The sequence below is a fragment of the Neltuma alba genome, unplaced genomic scaffold, assembly GCF_004799145.2.
Source record: "Neltuma alba isolate B1F8T4 unplaced genomic scaffold, ASM479914v2 tig00013289_pilon, whole genome shotgun sequence".
Taxonomy (NCBI): Eukaryota; Viridiplantae; Streptophyta; class Magnoliopsida; order Fabales; family Fabaceae; genus Neltuma; species Neltuma alba.
Window position 1 is genome coordinate 1 of NW_021637575.1, and position 20,848 is coordinate 20,848.

At 29.6% G+C, this 20,848-nt stretch overlaps 1 protein-coding gene across 1 annotated transcript; it reads left to right on the plus strand.

Annotated features, from left to right (window-relative positions):
• The first annotated feature begins 11,802 nt into the window (after positions 1 to 11,802).
• LOC114736054 (uncharacterized oxidoreductase At4g09670-like) lies at positions 11,803 to 17,714 on the plus strand. Its single transcript, XM_028923833.1, has 2 exons — positions 11,803 to 12,319; positions 17,050 to 17,714. Exons 1-2 carry the CDS (start codon positions 11,852 to 11,854, stop codon positions 17,692 to 17,694), a joined length of 1,113 nt encoding a protein of 370 aa, XP_028779666.1. The 5' UTR covers positions 11,803 to 11,851; the 3' UTR covers positions 17,695 to 17,714.
• Positions 17,715 to 20,848: the final 3,134 nt, after the last annotated feature.

Below are 20,848 nucleotides of genomic sequence, written 5' to 3' on the forward strand. Positions count from 1 at the left end.
GTAGGCGCCCGAGTAAAAAATGTGCCCCAAAACAATGATTGGAGCTTCAATAGTGTCACCGATTTTAATTAAATATAATATAATATAATTAAAGAAAAGAATCTATGTAAATTAGTTAACTTATTGGCAAATATTTTTTAACAAAAATCAAACTTGTGTTTTTATAATATAAAATGAATAATTTTGGTAATGATGTGAGCAGGATTTAGATAAGAAGAACGTATTGGCAGTTTGTGCCTTCGGAATCTGATGATGGGGTGCGCTCTTATGGCCACCACCTCCATCGTCCTATCTGCAGGTTAGCGACCGTGATAAGCAGCATTTACAGCGTCAAGAAGCCTCTAAACGACGCCGTCTACGGAGGCGATTACAGCAGGAGTTCTTGGTGTCCCTTAAGTACGTAACTATCCTCGCATTCTTCATTTTCTGCTTCTTCTGCCACGGTCTCTTCCCTAGCATCCTTCAGCCAACTGAGCACCCTCATATGCACTCCGCCGCCGGCAGGAGACGACGTCGTTGCGGCCTCCGTGGTGACCCCACAATACTTGACTCAACTGTGGAGAAGGGCACTGTGCTGAAACAGTGGGCAATAGGCTTTTCTATTCGGCTCTGCCTCTCTTGCTTTGGATCTTCGGACTGTCTTCGTTTTACTCTGCAATATCGCTATTTTGGCTGTGCTTACCACTTGGACTTTGTTGGTGGCAGCTATGATGGGAAAGTGAAGCTCCGCATCGACCATCTGTGACAAAAGAGATGACTTTGGATGACCTCTTAGCAAGAATTATAACGAAATTCCAAAGAAAAAAATAATTATTAATAAATTCTAATAGCAGGTGAATAGTTGCTATTTATTATTATGAAATTAAACTTATTATTGTAGACTGGTCTGTTGACGTCATAAGAACTTTTTAATAATTATGTTTCTTACTTAGAACTTCATAGCAATTTCCCCACCTTTTAACCAAAACTGAAGATGAAACATCAAACTATTCATAGTTTATGAAGCGCATGATTTATAGTAGTATATTATATATATACATACTACTTCCGGTTCTAAATTAAAATTTAGTTTATAATTCAATTTACACTATTCACCAAACTAAATCTAAATCTAGATTTCATATTTAGAACTAGAGGTAGTGTGTGTATTATCCAGGTTGCCTGAATCATTCATTAGCGCATAGCAAAGTGATGAAATGAGCCAAGGACACTAATCACCAAACTAAAATTAATATCTATCTAACTTAGTTCGTTCCTCTATATCTCTTATATGCATTCATCAGTACTTGTGTAATTGGAGGAAAAGAATCTTCGGTTTACTTACGTTCACTTCCCTCCACTTCTTTATTCCCTTCCCTGAAATGGTGTGGGTATGGGTCAAGATTGACACATAGACCAGTGAGGATGTTAGTGTTTTAGCAGTAGAAGCTATAGACAAGCACAGGCAGAATGGATAATTTTGAGTTTGTGGAGAGATTATTACTGATTAGTGATATATCGATATATACATTAATAACTAAATAAATGCATTCTTTATAACTTTGGGTTGTGATCTGTGGTGTTAGTGCCTTACTGGCATAAATATTAGAACATTTGCCCCGCGACACTAAGGGGATATATATTCAGGATTATTTTTTGGTACACAATTCTATTTGAGATAATGTTAAGACACTAAATATGGACATCTCTCTTGAGGGGAATTTCAACTATAGTTGATTACGTTACGAGGGATTAACCCCTTCTACTAGACTAAAACCCTATTGGTATTTTCATGACTTTAATAATGAAACAGATTATTACAATGCATACTTGGTGCTTTTTTTTAAATAAAAAAATGACTACACAACGTTTATTATTATTTTGGGATTGCTTGTCAGTGTCACACAGTTAAAATGTTACTTGTAACATTTGCATAAGATTAGTTTATTTTATAAGTATAAAAAAGATGTTATTAACATTTAATTCCTAGATTTTGTGTAGCATGTTGTTGTCACTACAAAAAACAGCTAATTAACGATGGAAAAAAATTCCGCCGCTAATTTCTGATGTAATTGCGACGGAAATTCAGTCGCTAATTTTTTCCGTTGCTAATCCGTCAGAAAATCCGTCAATAAATATTTAGCGACGGAATTTTTTCTGTCAGAAATTTTCGTCGCTAATTCTATTCCGTCGCTAATCCGTCACTAATTTTAAATATTGTTATTTTAAATTATAATCTTACAAACATTTATATAATATCGATTAAGAATATAATGATTTAAAAACATTTTAATTATAAAATAAATTGATATATTTGTGGAGTTGGTGTTAATGAAGATATCGTCATCATTCATGTCATCATTATGTATACACTGAAAATAGAAAGACAATTTCTTAGAAAACTTGTTTATATTTTGTTAAAATAAATTCCTTTTGATTATTAATAATAATTAAAAAATATAATAAGATATTAATAACTTTCTATACAAACTGATATAAGAAAGAAATAATTTTATCATATGTAAAATATATTGAAATATATAATATATGATAGAAATTCAAAACCAAAAAATGAATTTATATGAATGCAAACTAATATTGATGTGAATTTTGAATTTCAATCATTAAACAATAAAATTTAATCATGATATAATTAATACCCATGATATAGATTGATTTTGGTCTTCAATACAAAAACAAATAGTACATAAAAGAATTTTAAGAAAATAAATTACATAGGATATATATACAAGTAGGAGAATACTGTTTATCATAATCTATTCAAATCATTTAATCTTTTATATAGAATAATTTATTAGATTTTATTATAGTAGTTATTTTTTGAATAACAAGATTTTTGACTAATTGTAAATGATTTTCTTCAAATATAAAATACATATAAATGATATAATATAATGTAATATAATACACATACAATTAAATTGTATATCTTATCAATGTTAATTAAAAAATAAATTTTAAAAATATTTATAAAAAATTATTTATGATTTAAAATTCAAAATTAGTGTCGTTAGAAATTAAAATTATATTAAAATATTTTTTAAAAAATAAAACATTATAAAAAAATAGTAAAACAAATATTTAAAAATTATTTTTCATTAAAATAGTTATGATTAAAATTATCATATAATATATTTTTAGTTTTAATAATATATATGTATATATAATTGTTTGTGTAGAATAATATTATATATATTTAATTTTACATAATAAGTTAACAGATTCATTGCAGTTCAACTGGTAAAGCTGCACGCCTGCACAGAGGAAGTCTTTGGGTTCAAGCCATGGAGAAGTCACTTTGAGTAGGGAATTATATGGTGGTGACACGTGGCACGCAGATGTGAGGGGCAGCACACATGGAGGTGGTCCCTAGTGATGACGTGGCAATTAGTAGAGGTGCCACGTGACATTTAAAAAACTTTTTTTTAAAAAAAATCGGGTTAGCGACGAAATTTTTTCGTCACTAATTTGCAACGGAATTTTCCGTTGCTAATTTGTCGCTAATTTCGTCACTAAATAAGAAATTCCGTCGCTAAAAACATGTTTTTTTTGGAGTGTGTGATCATAAAAGCATGTTTTTTTGTAGTGTGTGATCATACTAATTATCTAGATTCTTTAATTATATTAGTAGTTAATTTTTTTGCTTGTGAATGAGTAGCTATTTTCTTAATTTACTTATTCAATTATTCATGTGATTAAATTTTGACATTTGATAATTGATATTGAATATACTTTCAAGTTTTATATTAAGAAGTAATAAGATAGAAGCAATTGAGTTTAAAATAATCATCAAAATCTCCTTCAACTCCTATTTCATCATGATTGAATTATTTAGGGCATGAGATATAAGTGGAAATCTCTTTTATTATTATAACGACTTCTTGATTAAACAATTGAATAGATTTTGTTTTCATGGCCTTGAAAACAAAAATATGCAATCCCCATGAATAAGTTAGTGTTTCATAGAGTTAAATAATGTAGGTGTGTCATCTAAAATAATTTATGATGAACGAAAGTTATTTTATCAATCATATAAGATAACAAAATAATGTAACTACTAAGAAGGTTTTTATACAAGTAAGGTTGTGGTTCAATATATTAACACAATATTTATTTGGGTTAATTAATCCGTAAGTCCTTATAGTTTCAACCAATTTTGAATCAGGTCCCTATAGTTTTTTTTCTTTTTATTAGATCCTTATACTTTTACTTTTTTTAATTAGGTCCTTGTATTATTTTTCTTTAATTAAGTCCTTATAATTTCATTAAATTTTTAATCAGGTCCATGTAGTTTTAATTTTTATTTATTAATTAAATATAAGCTTAATTAAATAGATTAATAATAAAATATAAAATATTAATAAGTAAATTAAATTAATAATTATGTAATAAAAAATAATAGAATTAATTAATTCAGGAACAATTAATTTTTTTGCTGAAAAATTTAAAATCATTATAATAATTCAATATCTTTAGAATATTATTGTTTATAAACTAATATTAAATAATATATACTATTTTATGTTTATATAATAATACTATTAGAATTTATAAAATAAAGAATAAAAAATTCAGGGACTTAATTAAAAATAAAATGAACTTATAAGGATTTGATAAAAGAAAAATAATACAAGGACCTAATTAAAAACAAGTGAAAGTATAAGGATCTGATAAAAAGAAAAAAAACTATAAGGACCTAATTCAAAATTCGTTGAAACTATAAGGACTTGCGAATTAATTATCCCTATTTATTTAAATGGTGCAATGCTCGCTGGCTGATGACTCTAAACAATGTTTTTTTTAGTTATTTACATTTTACGTGCACATTCCACTGGCAAATGCAAATGGATTTTTTATCGATTTGGGCCCAATGTCGGGGAAAATGTGGGCCCAATAGAATGCTGGGCTATAGACCATATGATAATGCCTGGAGTTTCTTTTTGTTGATGATTTTGATTTGATCAAGGGTAATTGTTTTCAAGACTTAGAACGCAAAGAGGTTTGACATCTCCTAACAAGTTCACTTTTTGAGATTTGAACATGTATTTTCTTTCTTGTTGAGTTTTTTTTAATACTAAGTCAAAATATATTATCCAAAATGATGAAAAGTGACATAACAAACCTCCTCAAAAAAGACCAAGACTACAACCCATTTGAGGAAAGGAGGATGCATAAGAGCCAAAGTAGACAAAGCATCCAAGATACAACCCATCTTCATCAGGAACCAAAAACCAAAACGTACAAAATAAAGCACACTAACAGAAGAAAAGAGAAACAGAGCAAACGAGCAAACCTTAACTTGGAACCATTCTTCTGTGTCTATATTTCAACTGAGAATGCATTTTGTCCTGCAACTTAGAAGCATCAATATGCCTATTATTATTTCAGACTTGTGAAAATAGAAAATGATTCTTGCAATACTGAAAGTGATTAGGGGCACGCGATGGAAGTTTCAATTGGAAACTGATGAAGAAGAAACCACCAAGCAAAACCAACAGACTCCACACACGACACTTGCTGAAAAACCAAAACAAAACAATAAGCAGAAGAAGAACGAACTCTGCAGAACGCCTTTCAGATAGAAGATGTAACGATGATCTAAAGAGCTAGCTAGGATCATCCAAAGTTAATTCAGTATGTTTGATACGTCATATAACTTCCTTATTTTAGGCATAATATTAAGTCAATTCCTGATATAAGAGATAATTAAAAGATGGGTTTAGTTAAACATATAAGATTTCAATTCATTCTATTATCTCCTATATTTATTATGTTTTCTTAAATTAACTTGCATGATTTATAAACTTATGTATAATACAATATTATATAAAGATATTTTAGAGAGATTAAATCATATTTATTCAAATTAACACATTTATTTTATTTTCTCAATCTATCTAAATTAATTAAATAGCCTTTATATTAGGAATTAGGGTGAGTGTTATGTCTTTTTTTTTTTTGGGGCTAAGTATGGGTATCTTCTCATTGGAAACAATTTTGTTGGAAACACTATTGAGTATTAAATGCGAGCACATCTCCCACATTTAATGTTAGTACAAATGGAATAAATAACAATAATATCCTATCTGCCAACAAGAATTAGTTCAGTAAGAAATTGTCTCATAACTACAATGTTGTAAATTTGAATCCCACTACAGATATTATGACATTATTGATGGATAAGTTGTAAATATTTCTATAAATACTCTTCAAGCTAAAAGATATAATTTGACCATAGTGAGTCCCAGATCCCAGCTCACCTAACTTCTATTAAAAAAAACGATAATATCCTATCTTATTCTTTCTGTATATATAAGTACAATACATTTTACCCAACATAAAAAAATGACACACTACTAGTCATCGAAATATCCACGAATACTTGCAGGATAACAAGTCACTCTGGCTGTTAGCACCAGCTCTATTTCTTATTTAAAAAAAATGGAAGTATGTATCCCTTACTTTTAAAATACATAAGCCCCCCAATTTTGGAGCTTGTATCCATTTTATGTGTTTCAATATTAATAAATTATAATTGAATTTAAATAATATTATTATTAAGAAATAATCCATGCGAAATGCATATTAACTTAGTCATGCTTGTCAATCTAGTGCAAAAATCATATATGAGCCCTAAAGTTATTTATTTATTTATTTTTGTTATAAATTTATTTATTTTGTAAAAATATTAACTCAAGATGTGGCACATAAATCAAAATTCAAATTTCTGCTAGAAGAGTCAAACAGAATTGCCTCAAATTAGAATATATTTGTGCCTATAAAAAGAAAATACTACTACCACCTCAAGATTACAAAAGCAAAGTTGTGATTCCCCACTCAAAATTGAAGAGCAAAAAGAGGTGTTACTTATGTCAAAAATCAATAAAATATCGGTAAGCTCTTCTTGATATAGGAAAAATTGGAATAAATTCCTATTTGAAAAGTTAATTGTAGAGTGGGACCTGAACTTTTGAGGTCTTTTTAGAGAATTAAAAAGGGAAATAACATTACCACAATACCCTTAATGAAATACAATTGGGATCAAGCATATGCAATTAAAGATCAAGGATATACAATTAGGATCAGTGATATACAATTAGGTCTTATATATATCTATGCATACGCAATATGCAATCAGGAACAAACATATACAACTGGAGATTAATGATATGTAATTAGGATCAGTAATATATAATTAGATCCTATATATATGTAACTAAACATCTTCAATGTATAACTAGAATCAAATATATGCAATTAGGATTAGTGATATATAATTAGGTCCTATATGCAACTAGGCATCCTTAATATGTAATTAGGATCAAGCATATGCAACTCAGGATCATGGACATGCAATTAGGTCCTATATGTAGCTAGGCATCCTCAATATGTAATTAGGATCAAGCATATACAACTCGGGATCATGGATATGCAATTAGGTCCTATATGCAACTAGGCATTGTAATATACAATTAGGATCAAACATATGCAACTAGGGTTTAAGGATATGCAATTTTGATGAGTGATATGCAATTAGGTCATGTATGTATCTAGGCATATGTAATATGCTTAGAATCTAGCATATGCAACTAGGGATCACAAATGTGCAATTAAAATCAATGATATGCAATTAGGTTTCATATGCAACTAGGTATATGCAATATGCAATTAGTATCAAGCATGTGCAACTCGAGATTAAGGATATGCAACTCGAGTTATTTGGTCTTTTTACTCTCAAACTTATTGTCATTTAAGGTCAGGTCCCATTCTACAACTAACTTGTCAAATAGGGACTTATCCCCAATTTTCGTCTTGATATACAATTTAGTCGAAGTTATATATAAATATAAAATATAAATTTCTATAAAACCATGTTATTTATAAGTCTTAAAAACATGTCTAATTTTATCAATAATATGATGAGATAATTATAATTATATATTAAGAAATTCATAAATGCTAATGGGAGAAAAGCAGTGCAATGATCATGAAGAATATAAAATCTGATCAAGTGGATTTAAAAGGCGACAATTGATTTCAAATTTGTCTTATAGCTACATATTGGTTCTCTAGAAGAAGAATGCATACCCTAGGTCAATGATGTATTGTGTGTGTAGTCTTTTTTTTTTTTTTCGCCAGCATATAGTCTTATGTTATATTATAATCCTCTGGGCTTAAATATAAAATCTATTTTATAATGTAAATATTATATTATTGAGAGGCACACACGAGGCTCCTTGAATGAAGCAAAAGGGCTTATGAAAGGCGGCAAAGAAAGATAACATTAGCGGAGGTTGCTTTTGACAACGAGTTTTATATATATGGTACAACTAAAGCTAAAATTAAATTTAAATAGATTCAAATTTTTAAAGGGATAAAATACTTAAATATTTCGGAAGTATTCATGAAGAAGCACTTAACACCTAAAAATTTTTCTTGCTCTATAGAAGTTTATTTTCATAACAAAATGTCCTGACCGTTATTTGTCATTAAATTTGATTATTTAATTATGCGATTTGACCAGTATTTTTAATGGTCAAACTTAACAGCGATTAATAGTTCAAAGCAACAATATTATGAAATATAAAACCTTTATAGTATATAAGAGCAAAAAAAAAAAAAACACTTTCAGAGTACTTCTTCATAGATATTTTGGAATATTTAAGCACTTTATCATTTTTTTAATGGTACGATTTGTTTTAGAGATTAAACTATATAAAATATTTTTTTTATAAACATTTTATAAGATGTTTTGTGGGTGGCCATCAGCATCTAAAATTGATCTTTTTAAACCTTCTTTCGGGTAAACACGCAGAAGATTATCACATACACATGTTGACGTGTAAACCAATAGTAAAGATATAATTGTATACTAAACAAGTTTTGAAATTGACTTTTGTTGACGGTGATGACAAAAAATAACATTATTGAAAATTGTCTTCTATCTATATTGAAAGGCAAAAGTAAATCACCAGACGTAATTCTTAAAAATCTAAGACATCACATGATATTATAATATTCAGAACAAAATCCTCTAAGTATTTGAGAAATTAATCATAAATTAACCTAAAACTTTCAATAGATATATCAATGACAATAAATAACAAATGATATTAGCTCCTAACTCTCTTTTTCACCCAACAAAAAAATCTCCTAAATTTTTTAGTAAGAATAATCCTCATCACTTTAATAACCCATACCATGTTGTCTTGCACTATCTATACCTTCCTTTATAATAAAAAACCTATATATATAATATATTATTTGTCACATTCATTAAAGTATAGAATTGTTTAGAAAATTTAGTGCAGTACGATAAAAAAATTTATTTTGAAAAAAGAGGAATTAAAGAGGTGTGTCATGACAATCTTGAAACAAATAAAATATCAGAAATCTTGTGCTTCGTGCTGCAGCATGCTGGGATTTTTGTTTAGGAATGGTCACCGAAATCTGGGGCTTGCCGTTATCAAGTAAAAGACACATAAATCCACACACCCACTCACATCTTTTTACACATACATATATGCATACATATACATGTATATGTGTATGTGTATATATGTTATCCAATACATACCTGTGTCAGAATTTAGCGTTATCAAGTTCAATTCGAAAGTAACTCTGTTTTTTTTTTTTTTCAATTTACGATATGAACCCTTATCTTTGGTGAAGGAATCAAGTATTTAACTCATTCACTCTTGACCTTATTATTATAGCAATATGTGTTGACCTATCCTTATTAAGATGTTATACATATATCTGTTTTTTATATATAGATATATTGATGTTTAACACCTAACTCTTTTTTTTTTTTTTTTAATGAGAAACACTTAACTCTACATTCTAAGTCCCCTTCGCATAAGAACTGGAAGTTGGACTTTTCAAAAAGTAGTGAAATACATCTTGTTTAGATCGTTAAAAGGCTCGACTTCTACTTGAAAAATTGAGCCTTGGACTTCCTTTAATTTATGAATAGGGAAATAACTTTCTGATAAAAATCTTGGTAAGTTCTACTTACCTAATATTTTTGCTTCGCAAATAAAAAATAATATATTTCTTAAAAAGAATAATTGTAACTTCGCAAAAAGTACAAAATTAACTAAGCAACTTATACATATAAATATATATATATATATATTAACTTCATGAAATGTTATCTTCTCATGAAATTGCCTAATTGAACCAAGCGAGGGTAAACACGTAATTAGTTAATTATCTATCGCAATAACTTTGACCTAAATACGTGCTCATCTTGTATAAATAAATTATGTGGAAGAAATTTTCTAATATGAAGTATTGATTATATTGGCTTACCTGATTACATTATTCTCGTATTAATTAAAGGATACTCATCATATCTTGCAATAAAATAATACAAATTTAGTATAAAAAAATATTTTTCCAACTTCGACGATTGTTTGATAATGGTAAGAAATTAAACTTCTGGCCTGAAGAGTGAGACTGAGACCCCCTCTGTAATTAGCTATCATATCTGACCTGTTTCATATATAAATATTAGCTACGATTATTAATGTAAGATATAATTGGAGACCAGATTAATATTTCAATTCATTTTATCTTCTAAATTTATAATTTTTTTAATCAAAATATCCTTATTGAATGTAAAGGGCTCCCATCAAGAAATAATTCCAATACACATAATTATTATAGAAAATAAGTTAGGAAGACATTAAATATATGTTACAAATAATCAATTTAACTAATTTTCTTAATATCTTCAAAATAGTTATCAAATTTTTATATTAGTAGAGGTAGTATAATATTAATGGAAGGATTTGAAAAATTATATCTGACGATCCGAACTGGATGAAAATTACATTAAAGGATATAAACAGATCCCGAAATGTAATTTTTTTTTATACCAAAAATGATTTCTTTTCGCTTATATACGTTAAAGATGGTGAAGTCTGGGTCCTCATCCACAAGATTACTATTAAATTAAACTATTGCCCGCTCCCAAATGGACTTGCTTTAATGGCTGTTGTATGAGTATAATATATGGATATTCTAGAAGCTTTTGCTTCTAATTAATTAAATAATTCGTATACATAATTTTTAAAAAAACTATTATTTTTGAATAAGTCAACCATGGTTAAGTAATTTCTTACTGTTTTTTTTCCTTTTTGGGCCAGCTAATTGCTTACTGTTCCATGCTCAATAATTACTAATTTCTTAAAGGATTTATTTCTTCCATTTGCATTATTAAAGCCCAAAAAGACAATTCATGAAACAGAAGCATACGCATAAACTATGCAAATTAAAAACATATATTTTCTTGAAAGCAACACATGTGTATCTGCGCAAATTAAATAAAGAAGAGGAAAAATTACCGAAAGGTCCCTATTTAAGAGTTTTCCTTTTTGCTTTAAAGGGCTTGAATTAAAATGGATGCAGCTCATCTTAGATGTTACAAATTTTTTTTTTTTTTCAGTTGTGTGCAAGATATATTTAGTTATGTGCAAAATCTTTTATTTTATACATAGTTAAATATGAGTTGCCCACAACTGCAGAAAAATTGCATTGGCAAAAGTTGAGTTACACATATGAGTCCTTAAACAAATTTTAGTGAGATACTTTTGAGCAATAAATATTTTAAGAGGGGGTTTTTTTAGCAATTTTTTCTTCGGAAAAAATGAAAGGTACCCCAATTAAATGCTAGGTCAATATGATATAATAAAAACCACGTTTTGGGATCCAGCCACCTGTAATTATCAGTTAATACTTTAATACAGTACAACTAACGCTAATTGAGCTTAGCTTTCCAATCACTAATAAGAGGCCTTCCAAGTTCTTCATCCCTTTCATATCTCACACTACTCGCTGATTGAAGATGGCGAATGATCAGACGACGGTGCGTTTTGGTATTATCGGTTGCGCTCAAATCGCCATCAAGCTTTGCAAAGCCATAAGCCGAGCCCCAAACGCGACACTGGTGGCCATAGGGAGTCGTTCGGTGGAGAAGGCTTCGAAATTCGCCGGCGATAACGGGTTGCCGGAGACGGTGAGGGTGTACGGAAGCTATGAGGAAGTGTTGGAGGATGGTGAGGTGGACGCGGTGTACGTGCCACTTCCAACGGCGCTGCATGTGAAGTGGGCGGTGATGGCGGCGGAGAAGCGGAAACACGTGCTGCTGGAGAAGCCGGTGGCGATGAACGTGTCGGAGATCGACCGGATTCTGGAAGCCTGCGAGGCTAACGGCGTACAGTTCATGGACGGCACCATGTGGATGCACCATCCAAGAACGCAGAAGATGAAGGAGGTTCTGTCTGATACGCAGCGTTTTGGTCAACTTCAATTGGTAAGCTTCCTTCAAACAGTAATTAATACGATTTTGATCTGTTTCTTTCTTGATCCATATTCATTACATATGAGTTGGATTTTCTTGTTCTAGGGTTCTTTTCTTTTTTGGTTCGTTTGTTTGTTGATTTTTCCTTCTTGTTTTTATTTGTTGGGAGTGAGTTGGATTGATGCACCGCGAAATTTAATGCAAGAACATGTCAAGTTCGTAAGAAGAAGGTAAGACAGACAAAGAAAGAAAGACAAAATTTGAATTGTAAGTTTAGGGATTCATGGGAAACGGAGATAAATAGGAAAAACTAAAATTAAGGCGTGTGCTGAGATTGAAAGTTGACCCAGATTTTCTGCTTTATTAAGGTAGCTTGGTAGCTTGGATAACCTAAATTTGGGAGTTTCAAGGATTTGGTTCAGCAGATTGACACACACAAATTAAGCATACACACACAGATCCTCTATGAACTTCTTCACGTTTTGACACGAACGTCTAAAATTTTATTTGGCTAAGCAGTTCAATTTTTTTTAAGGAATTGAGCAATATATTTGAAATTAGATTTAATTTGCATAATCTGGTTTAAGGAGAGCACATCCATGAGGTGCTTACCTTAATTCAGATCATTTACATTGATTTTGATCATCCAGATTCAGTTTATTTTTTATATTTTAAATAATTTTGTTATTTTAATAGATATAAAATTTAAAATAAAAATAATTTTTTAACCGTATCATTGAAAAAATTACATACTAAAAATTTTAAATGTTTCAATGAGCACTAAAGGCAGCTAATTCAAGAGTCATATGCTCATATGGCTGTGCCTTGGGAGCTATAAAACTTTCATTGGATGAAATAATGTCACTGCATTGTTTTGAGGGGAGCATAAAACTTGTCTTAAGTCTCAATACCCTAAAATAAATTCTCGAGTTTGTAACTCCGGGAAAATACAGTCAATTAGGCTCAAATTCAACTAAAATTTAAATTAATCAATAATACAAAACATCATGTGATTTGTCGAAAGAAAAAAAAATCATTTTAGGCCGAAATAAGTTGACCATGAACCTTATTTTATTTAACTCACCGAGAATCACCCTCGCTAATATGAATTAGAGGATACATTTTCTGACAAAGAATAACACGGTCATACTTATTAATCTAGAATATCATAGCATACCTTTTTTCTGTTTATTTGATTGTCAGTGCTTTAGAAAACATTAGACATGTTTTTTAATCCCACAAAAAACTAATGATGTAATTGAAAACATTAGGCCAGAACTTAACGTCCCACACATATATAATATTTAATAATGAACGAGTTATCCAAACAATATATATAATATAACACGTGAAATATATTTATGATAAACCAATCAAATAATTAACCTCTTTTTGTTTGAGACAAATTTACAAGACATAGGTATAAGCGCCAGTGCGGTGTATAAAATGAACACCCAGACATGCCTCCAGATAAAAGGCTTAAATGTCTGATCTCTTTTCTGTTGAGCTTATAGCTCAAGATATGTCTACTTCCTTATCGCTCATTTATCTAACAAAATGGCATCATAGTGTATTATATTACTTCCGGTCATTAATATAAAGCTAGTTTAACATTCAATTTGATCCTAAATTTAGAACCCTAATCTATTTTATTTCTCATATTTATCTTTTTTTTTAAATAGTCCTTATAATAGCTGCACATGTTAAAGATTTCATTAAATGATAGTTCTTGTTTTTTTTTTGAGCTAAAAATGGTAGTTCTAGTTAATACATATGATTAGTAAGCGTATTCTAGTAAAGATAATACCTATTTATTATAAATAACTAACTTAACAAACTTTTTTAGTCTACTCAAATTAGTCAACTAGTACTTATATTAAGGATCACACGTAGCATCAATATATACGTATAAGTACAATTTTTTTTTTCCATATTAGTGTGTTATGCGGACTGACTTCATATTTCCCCCCTAAAGGTGTGAACACATATATGTATGTGCTTCTAAATATAAGATTTAGTATGTATGTAGTTCTAAGTATAAAATTTGAAGGAGAATTCGCTTTGGTGAATTTATTTTGTCTACCAAATTTAATTTATTGATTGCCTATGGTAAAAGAGTTACAATACATATTATTAGAAAGGGTATTATAGGAAAACTAATATATATTTGTTATAAATAACTAAGTTAAATAATTTCTTTTTTGACAATATTTATGAGCTCTCTAATCACACATGATCATATATTCTATTTTTAAAATGTTAAAATTTAAGATTATTTAATTATAATCCATATAAAACAAAAAAACAAAACATGGCTATGTGTGGTTGGAAAACTTGATATGATGTATATAAGAAATTTGACATAATTTTTTTTCTTTCTTTGATATCTACAAATTAGTTACCCGATTCTTATATATTAAGTATTAGAGGTAATATTATTTTTTAAATTAAACCCTGAAACTAAGGCACTTTCCTTCCCAGTGTCTATATGATACCACTCTGGTCCTTATTATTTGTTACTTGTATAAAGAGGTTTTAATTCTTTTTATTTATTAATTATACTTTTTTTTAATGTTTCATTTCTAATTCTATCCCTATTAAATATATAGTAAAGGTAAAAAGAGGGGGAACAGGGGAAAGGAAATATAGTAGCATTTAATACTCTTTTTAATAAGAATAAAAAAAAAATTCTATCTATCTAATTAATGCTCTTACGTGAGAAACTCTTCTGAATGACAACGTATATCCATTTAGGATGTGAATGTTTATTATAATCTTTTGAGTGCGTTACTAGTACTAGCAAAGTTTATCTTTATGGTGCGATATTGATAACTGGATCGCTGTGTCCAAATGTCGTGAAAATACCATTTTGTTTACATTAAAATATATAAATGTTGCCCCACAGAAAATTAAAATATCGGTGAACTTAACAAATGACTAGGACATAGTTTCCTTAATACAAGGAGATGACACCATAAAGTGAAGCCCACCCGAATAAAATAAGATTGGTATACGTATGACTCAATAAAATAAATCTCAAGGGTTAAGGTGCATCCAACATCCTGAAATATTTTTTCAGGTGCAACCAGTACCCTAAAGTATTTTGTGATGCATCCAATATCCTAAAGTATTTTTTAGGGGCACCCAGTACCTTGAAGTATTTTTTTTGTCTGGGTGCTGGATGCACCAAAAAATATTTTTGGGTGCTGGATGCACCAAAAAAAAAACTTTGAGATGCTGGATGCACCAAAAAAATACTTGACGGTGCTAAATGCACATAAAAAAATATTTCAGGGTACTGGATGCACCACAAAATACTTTAAGCTATTGGATGCATCTGACAAAATATTTCGGGGTGCTGGATACATCTTAACCCTAAATCTCAATCCAAAGACAAGTTTGAACATATGCCTACTTTTTTTATTTAAAAAATGAATATAATAATACTAGAAGTGGGCGCGCATGCGTCTTGTATATTATCATCTTTTCATTCATTTTTTTTCTTATTATTTATATTTACTTTCGATCCATGATCCTTCATAAAGTTTTCTTGATTTAATTTTGATAATGTTGGTTTATTAGATACTATCTCCAATTTTTAATGTAAGATTCACTTTATTAATTAAGAAACTGAATTACAAAGTAAATCTTTAATTTTATATTAAGAATCAGATATAGTATTTAATTTAATATGAAATATGAATATTCTCATATCTGATGTTGGTTGGAATTAAAAGTTGGAAATCAAAATTTGAGTATTTGTGCCTCTTCATTAGACCCGACACTTGTTCTATATAGGCATGAGAATTGTAAGTTTAAATATTTTGGTGCCTCTTTCTTGAATTGTGTGTGTGTGTGTGTGATATATCTATTCCCAACTTTCTACCCTTTTTTTTCAAAGAACTGATAGACCAAGTTTGATCCGAATATAGTCGGAAACAAATCCATCAAGTACCCATTAATCTCTTTGAAATTTGTGTTTTTCATAATAATTTATATCCACCATTTCTTTAGGCTAAAAAAATATCCACATTTTCTGGCCCACTTTCGAAAAGTCCAACTATTAATTTGGGCCGAAGGCCGAAATTTGTTCGAGTAACCCACATTCACAACAAGCTAAATAGATAAATTTAGGAGATCAAGAAAACTGAACAAATTACTTTAATATAAAATTTAATTGATTAATTTAGAAAGATTAAAAATTTTAAATAAATTAATTTAAATTTTTATATTTATCATTTTTTTCAAACTAATTTACCTGACCTATAAACTGATATATAATCTAATAATACATTTAAATATTTCAAAACAATCATGTAACATATGCTGTAATTGAATTATAATGTACTCTTCTGATCCTTAATATAAAATCTAATTAACTAATTTGATTAGATTAAGAAAGTTAAATAAGTTAGTTAATTATAAGAAATATGACATGTTTTTTTTTAAAAACATTATAATCATCTTCCTTAATATCTCATCTCTCTCTTCTACTTGATTATATTTGAAGGAGTATTCAGAGGTAATTTAGAGAAAATTGATAAATATAAGAAATAGTCTTATATTTAAGGTCAAAATCAACTCAACAATTAAGTCCTATATTAAGGATTAGAGGAATAGTTTTCTTAGTCTCTCCAAGTTAGTCATATTAAAGATCAGATAGTATTTTTTTTTCCCCAAAAAGATAACAAGCAAAGCTAATACATGCGAGAGCAAAATTATGAGATGTTTGTGTTCAACAGGTTCACAGCTGCGTGGCGTACAATCCTGGTCCACAATTTCTGACTCACAACATCAGAGTGAAGCCCGAGCTGGATGGCCTCGGAGCCCTAGGCGACGTCGGTTGGTATTGCATCCGGGCTATCCTTTGGGCCGTCGACTTCCAGCTCCCAACCTCCGTCCTCGCACTCCCCGGCACCGTCCACAACGACGCCGGAGTCATCCTCTCATGCGGCGCCTCCTTGCACTGGGCCGACGGCAGACTAGCCACCTTCCACTGTTCCTTCCTCTCCTACCTAAGCTTTGACCTCACGGCTCTGGGCACCAAAGGCTGCCTTCGGCTCCACGACTTCATCGTCCCGTTCGACGAGAACTTCGGGTACGGGTCCTTCTGGGAGGCGTCGCAGGTGGACTTCGCGAAGCAGGGCGATAAGAGGTGGTGCTCGGAGCCGAATCAGCATAAGGTTGAAAGTGAGGAGGCTCAGGAGGTGTTGATGGTGGCGGAGTTCAGTCGGCTAGTGGAGGCGGTGGAGAGAGGAGGAGGGAAGCCGGAGAAGAGCTGGGGGGTGGTGAGTAGGAAGACTCAGGTGGTGGTGGATGCTGTGAGGGAGTCCATTGAAAGAGGCTACAAGACTGTTGAACTCATTACCGGTAAGTCAGCTAGTTAGTTAGGATATGGTTGGATTAATGTGTGTACAAAGACAATAATTTTGGTTTATGAGCTTGTTATAACTAGCTATATCGGTTTGAGGATTATTTCTTCATCAGCTATCAATTATATACTCTCATACTTGTGCTTGATATTATTCATAATGATAGGGTAGCAGGTAAAGTGGACTGAGGTATACAGAGGGATATATGTTACTCGAATTTCGGAGTACATTAATTAGCAATATTTAGTTTAGTGCCTTTAGTTACGTAGGAGGGTCATGGTTGCTTCTTGGAATATAAAAGGTTGGATAGGACATTTTCATTAGCCTTGATTAGCCTTGAACTAACATACTCCTCCGCCATGATATCGGACCTAATTCACAGAGAGTAGATTAATAATACTAGTTAAATTAGTTAATATGATATGTTTTTTTCTAAAATATTCTATGTATCTTCCTTAATTCTCTCTCTTCTGACTTTTCTTGCTTGATTATTATCGGGAGAATATCAATAGGATTTATTTAAGAAAAATTAATAAATAGTACCTTCGATCCTAATAATTATAAGACCTCATTCAATATCAATATGGTTAATTCAGAAAAAATTGATAAATACTACCTCTGCTCCTAATAATTAGAAAATCTCATTCATAGTTTACAAACGAAGTTTTATAATTAGAATTGAATGTAATATATGAAATAGTTATTACATATAGAACCAACATTGACTCCACAATTAGGTCATATTAAAAACTGGGAGAGTATAATCTTTGAATATTTTATCTAAATTAAATAATTCAAGAATGATTAGGACTCACCAAAAAGATTGGAGTAAAAAAATTTTTTTAAAAAAAAAACAAAGGAACTGATTATATTATCTTTTTTCCCCTTTTAGTTCATTTCACCTTGTAGCACGACTAGCTAGGACTCAAATAATTTTTCCCATATTTGGTTACACTAAGCTATTTTGGGCGTCAAAATTAGCTTTTATTATTAATTAATTTTACATATAAGAAGGGATAAAAAAAATTACACGGGCAAAAAAATTAAAAAATTGAAAAAAGTCCCCATTGAAAATTTTATCAGTGAGAAAGGAGTCAAGTCAAAGTACTTGTAACTTGTCTGGCAAAAAAAAGTACCAATATTTTTTGCTTGCTATGTATAAAATTTATCAAATTTTTTGCTTAAAAATATGGAATACGCATAGATTATGAAAAAGCTTATTTATTTAGTGTATTATATTATACAAATAAACCATACTTTATTAAGTTTCTTACACATGACTACATATCTTTTTTTTATAAATATAATCATTACATTTAATTACAAACTCACATGGAAGAAATAAGATATGCAATTGAAGAATTTGACCTAAATATTTTTCTATACCAATATTTTGCATTCATGTGAACATTTGTCATTTTCTAAATAAGAATAATGAGTGATCATTTGACGTCACGAAATCAAAATATGTTACTTGTCAAAACACCTCAAGATTTGTTAGATCTACATATAACAAATATTTAGAATTATACACTAATGACATTTATATAAGAAAGAAACGGACGTGTTATTATTATATCCACGTCTATATTATATCTGATAATCTGCCCCGCAAAAGTCATATGTTAAAGAGTAAGAAATTTCATGCAAATCAATCTTGACCATGGAATTAAAATTCAGCCAAAGTGTCATGTTAATTATCTATTTATCCTTGATGCTTAATTATTAACATGATTTGTGATTTTTTTTCCCCTTTACGTGTCACTGTCAAAATGTTAAAAGGACAAAAATGAAGTAATTATAATAAAATAATAAATTGACAATTTTTTTCAATCAATGTTACAAAATATATTGCTTAGTTTTGCATCAAACTATTAATCAGGATGAATGCGCTTTTTAATATATCAATATATAATAAAAATATTTCGCGTGAGTCTGACAATTTGTCGTTTGTCGTTTGTTAATTAAGAACGGGTGATCATTTGATTCTCACGAAATCAAACTATATCTAATCTAAGAATATTATTATTTTTTCACGTCTAATGATGATTGAGATCCTATAAACACCAGCCTTATTAGTTAATCAAAATCCGAGAATACTAATTAATTAATACTAATTATTTATTAATATAAGAGATAGATAGATATTTAATTTGGTTCCAAATATAATATTTTAATATAATTTATTTTTTATGTTTATTTATTTTGCTCACAAGTAATATCTATGATGATTTTAAGAATTGTTTCAATCCATATGATTAACAAGTATATTTTAAAAAATGCAACACATATTCAGTACAAATAATTAACCTAATTAATTTTTTAATATTTGTAAATTAGTGATCTACCTCTTATATTAACTTTTCATATTAAGAATAGGATGTAATACTATCTTCGATCATAAATATAAAAGCTAGCTGACTAATTTGAGTAGATTAAGAAAACAAGTTAAGTTAATTATTTGTAATAAATAGATATTGTCTTTTCTAAAATATCCTTGTTAATCAAATTTATTGGCTAGAACTACTATTATTATAAAGATTATCTTAAAAAAAATGAATAAATATGAAAGACAAATTGGATTAAGATTTTATATTTAGTATCAAAATAAGAGTCAAACGAGGTCTTATATTAAAGATTAGAGATAATACATACTGATAATCTTTACACACACGTACTCATGCATCACAGTCAAACACTCAAGATTAACTTGATATATAAATAATCAACAAATACTATATATCTAGAATGGAAAAAATATTTTAAAGAAATATAAAACATGGTGTTATAATATATATAGTAGCATATCCATATCCGTAGTTTTTATCCACTAAAAGTCATATACTAAAGGATAAAATATTTGAATCTAATCTGTGTATGTATCATTCTTGACCGTGGAACTAAAATTCAGTCAAAATATCATGGTAGGTACTTATCCTTCGTGCCTAATTATTAAGGTGGCTTTTGACCTTTTTTTTTATGTCATTGTCAAATTAATGATATGCACTAATGATATATATATATATATATATATATATATGTGAGTGAATGACCTGTCCAAATATCCATATATAAGAATGAAGTCCCTCCCATTCATTTACTATATCTCTTATAATCAAAAGCTTATCCACGAATATAATTGAAAGTAATCATACAATACCGTGAAAAT

What these genes read in the sequence shown, in the direction of transcription:
- LOC114736054 (XM_028923833.1), top strand. Translation starts at nt 11,852, where the DNA reads ATGGCGAATGATCAGACGACGGTGCGTTTTGGTATTATCGGTTGCGCT. An exon ending in GTTTTGGTCAACTTCAATTG is followed by an intron (nt 12,320 to 17,049) that starts GTAAGCTTCCTT and finishes TGTGTTCAACAG; the next exon opens with GTTCACAGCTGCGTGGCGTA.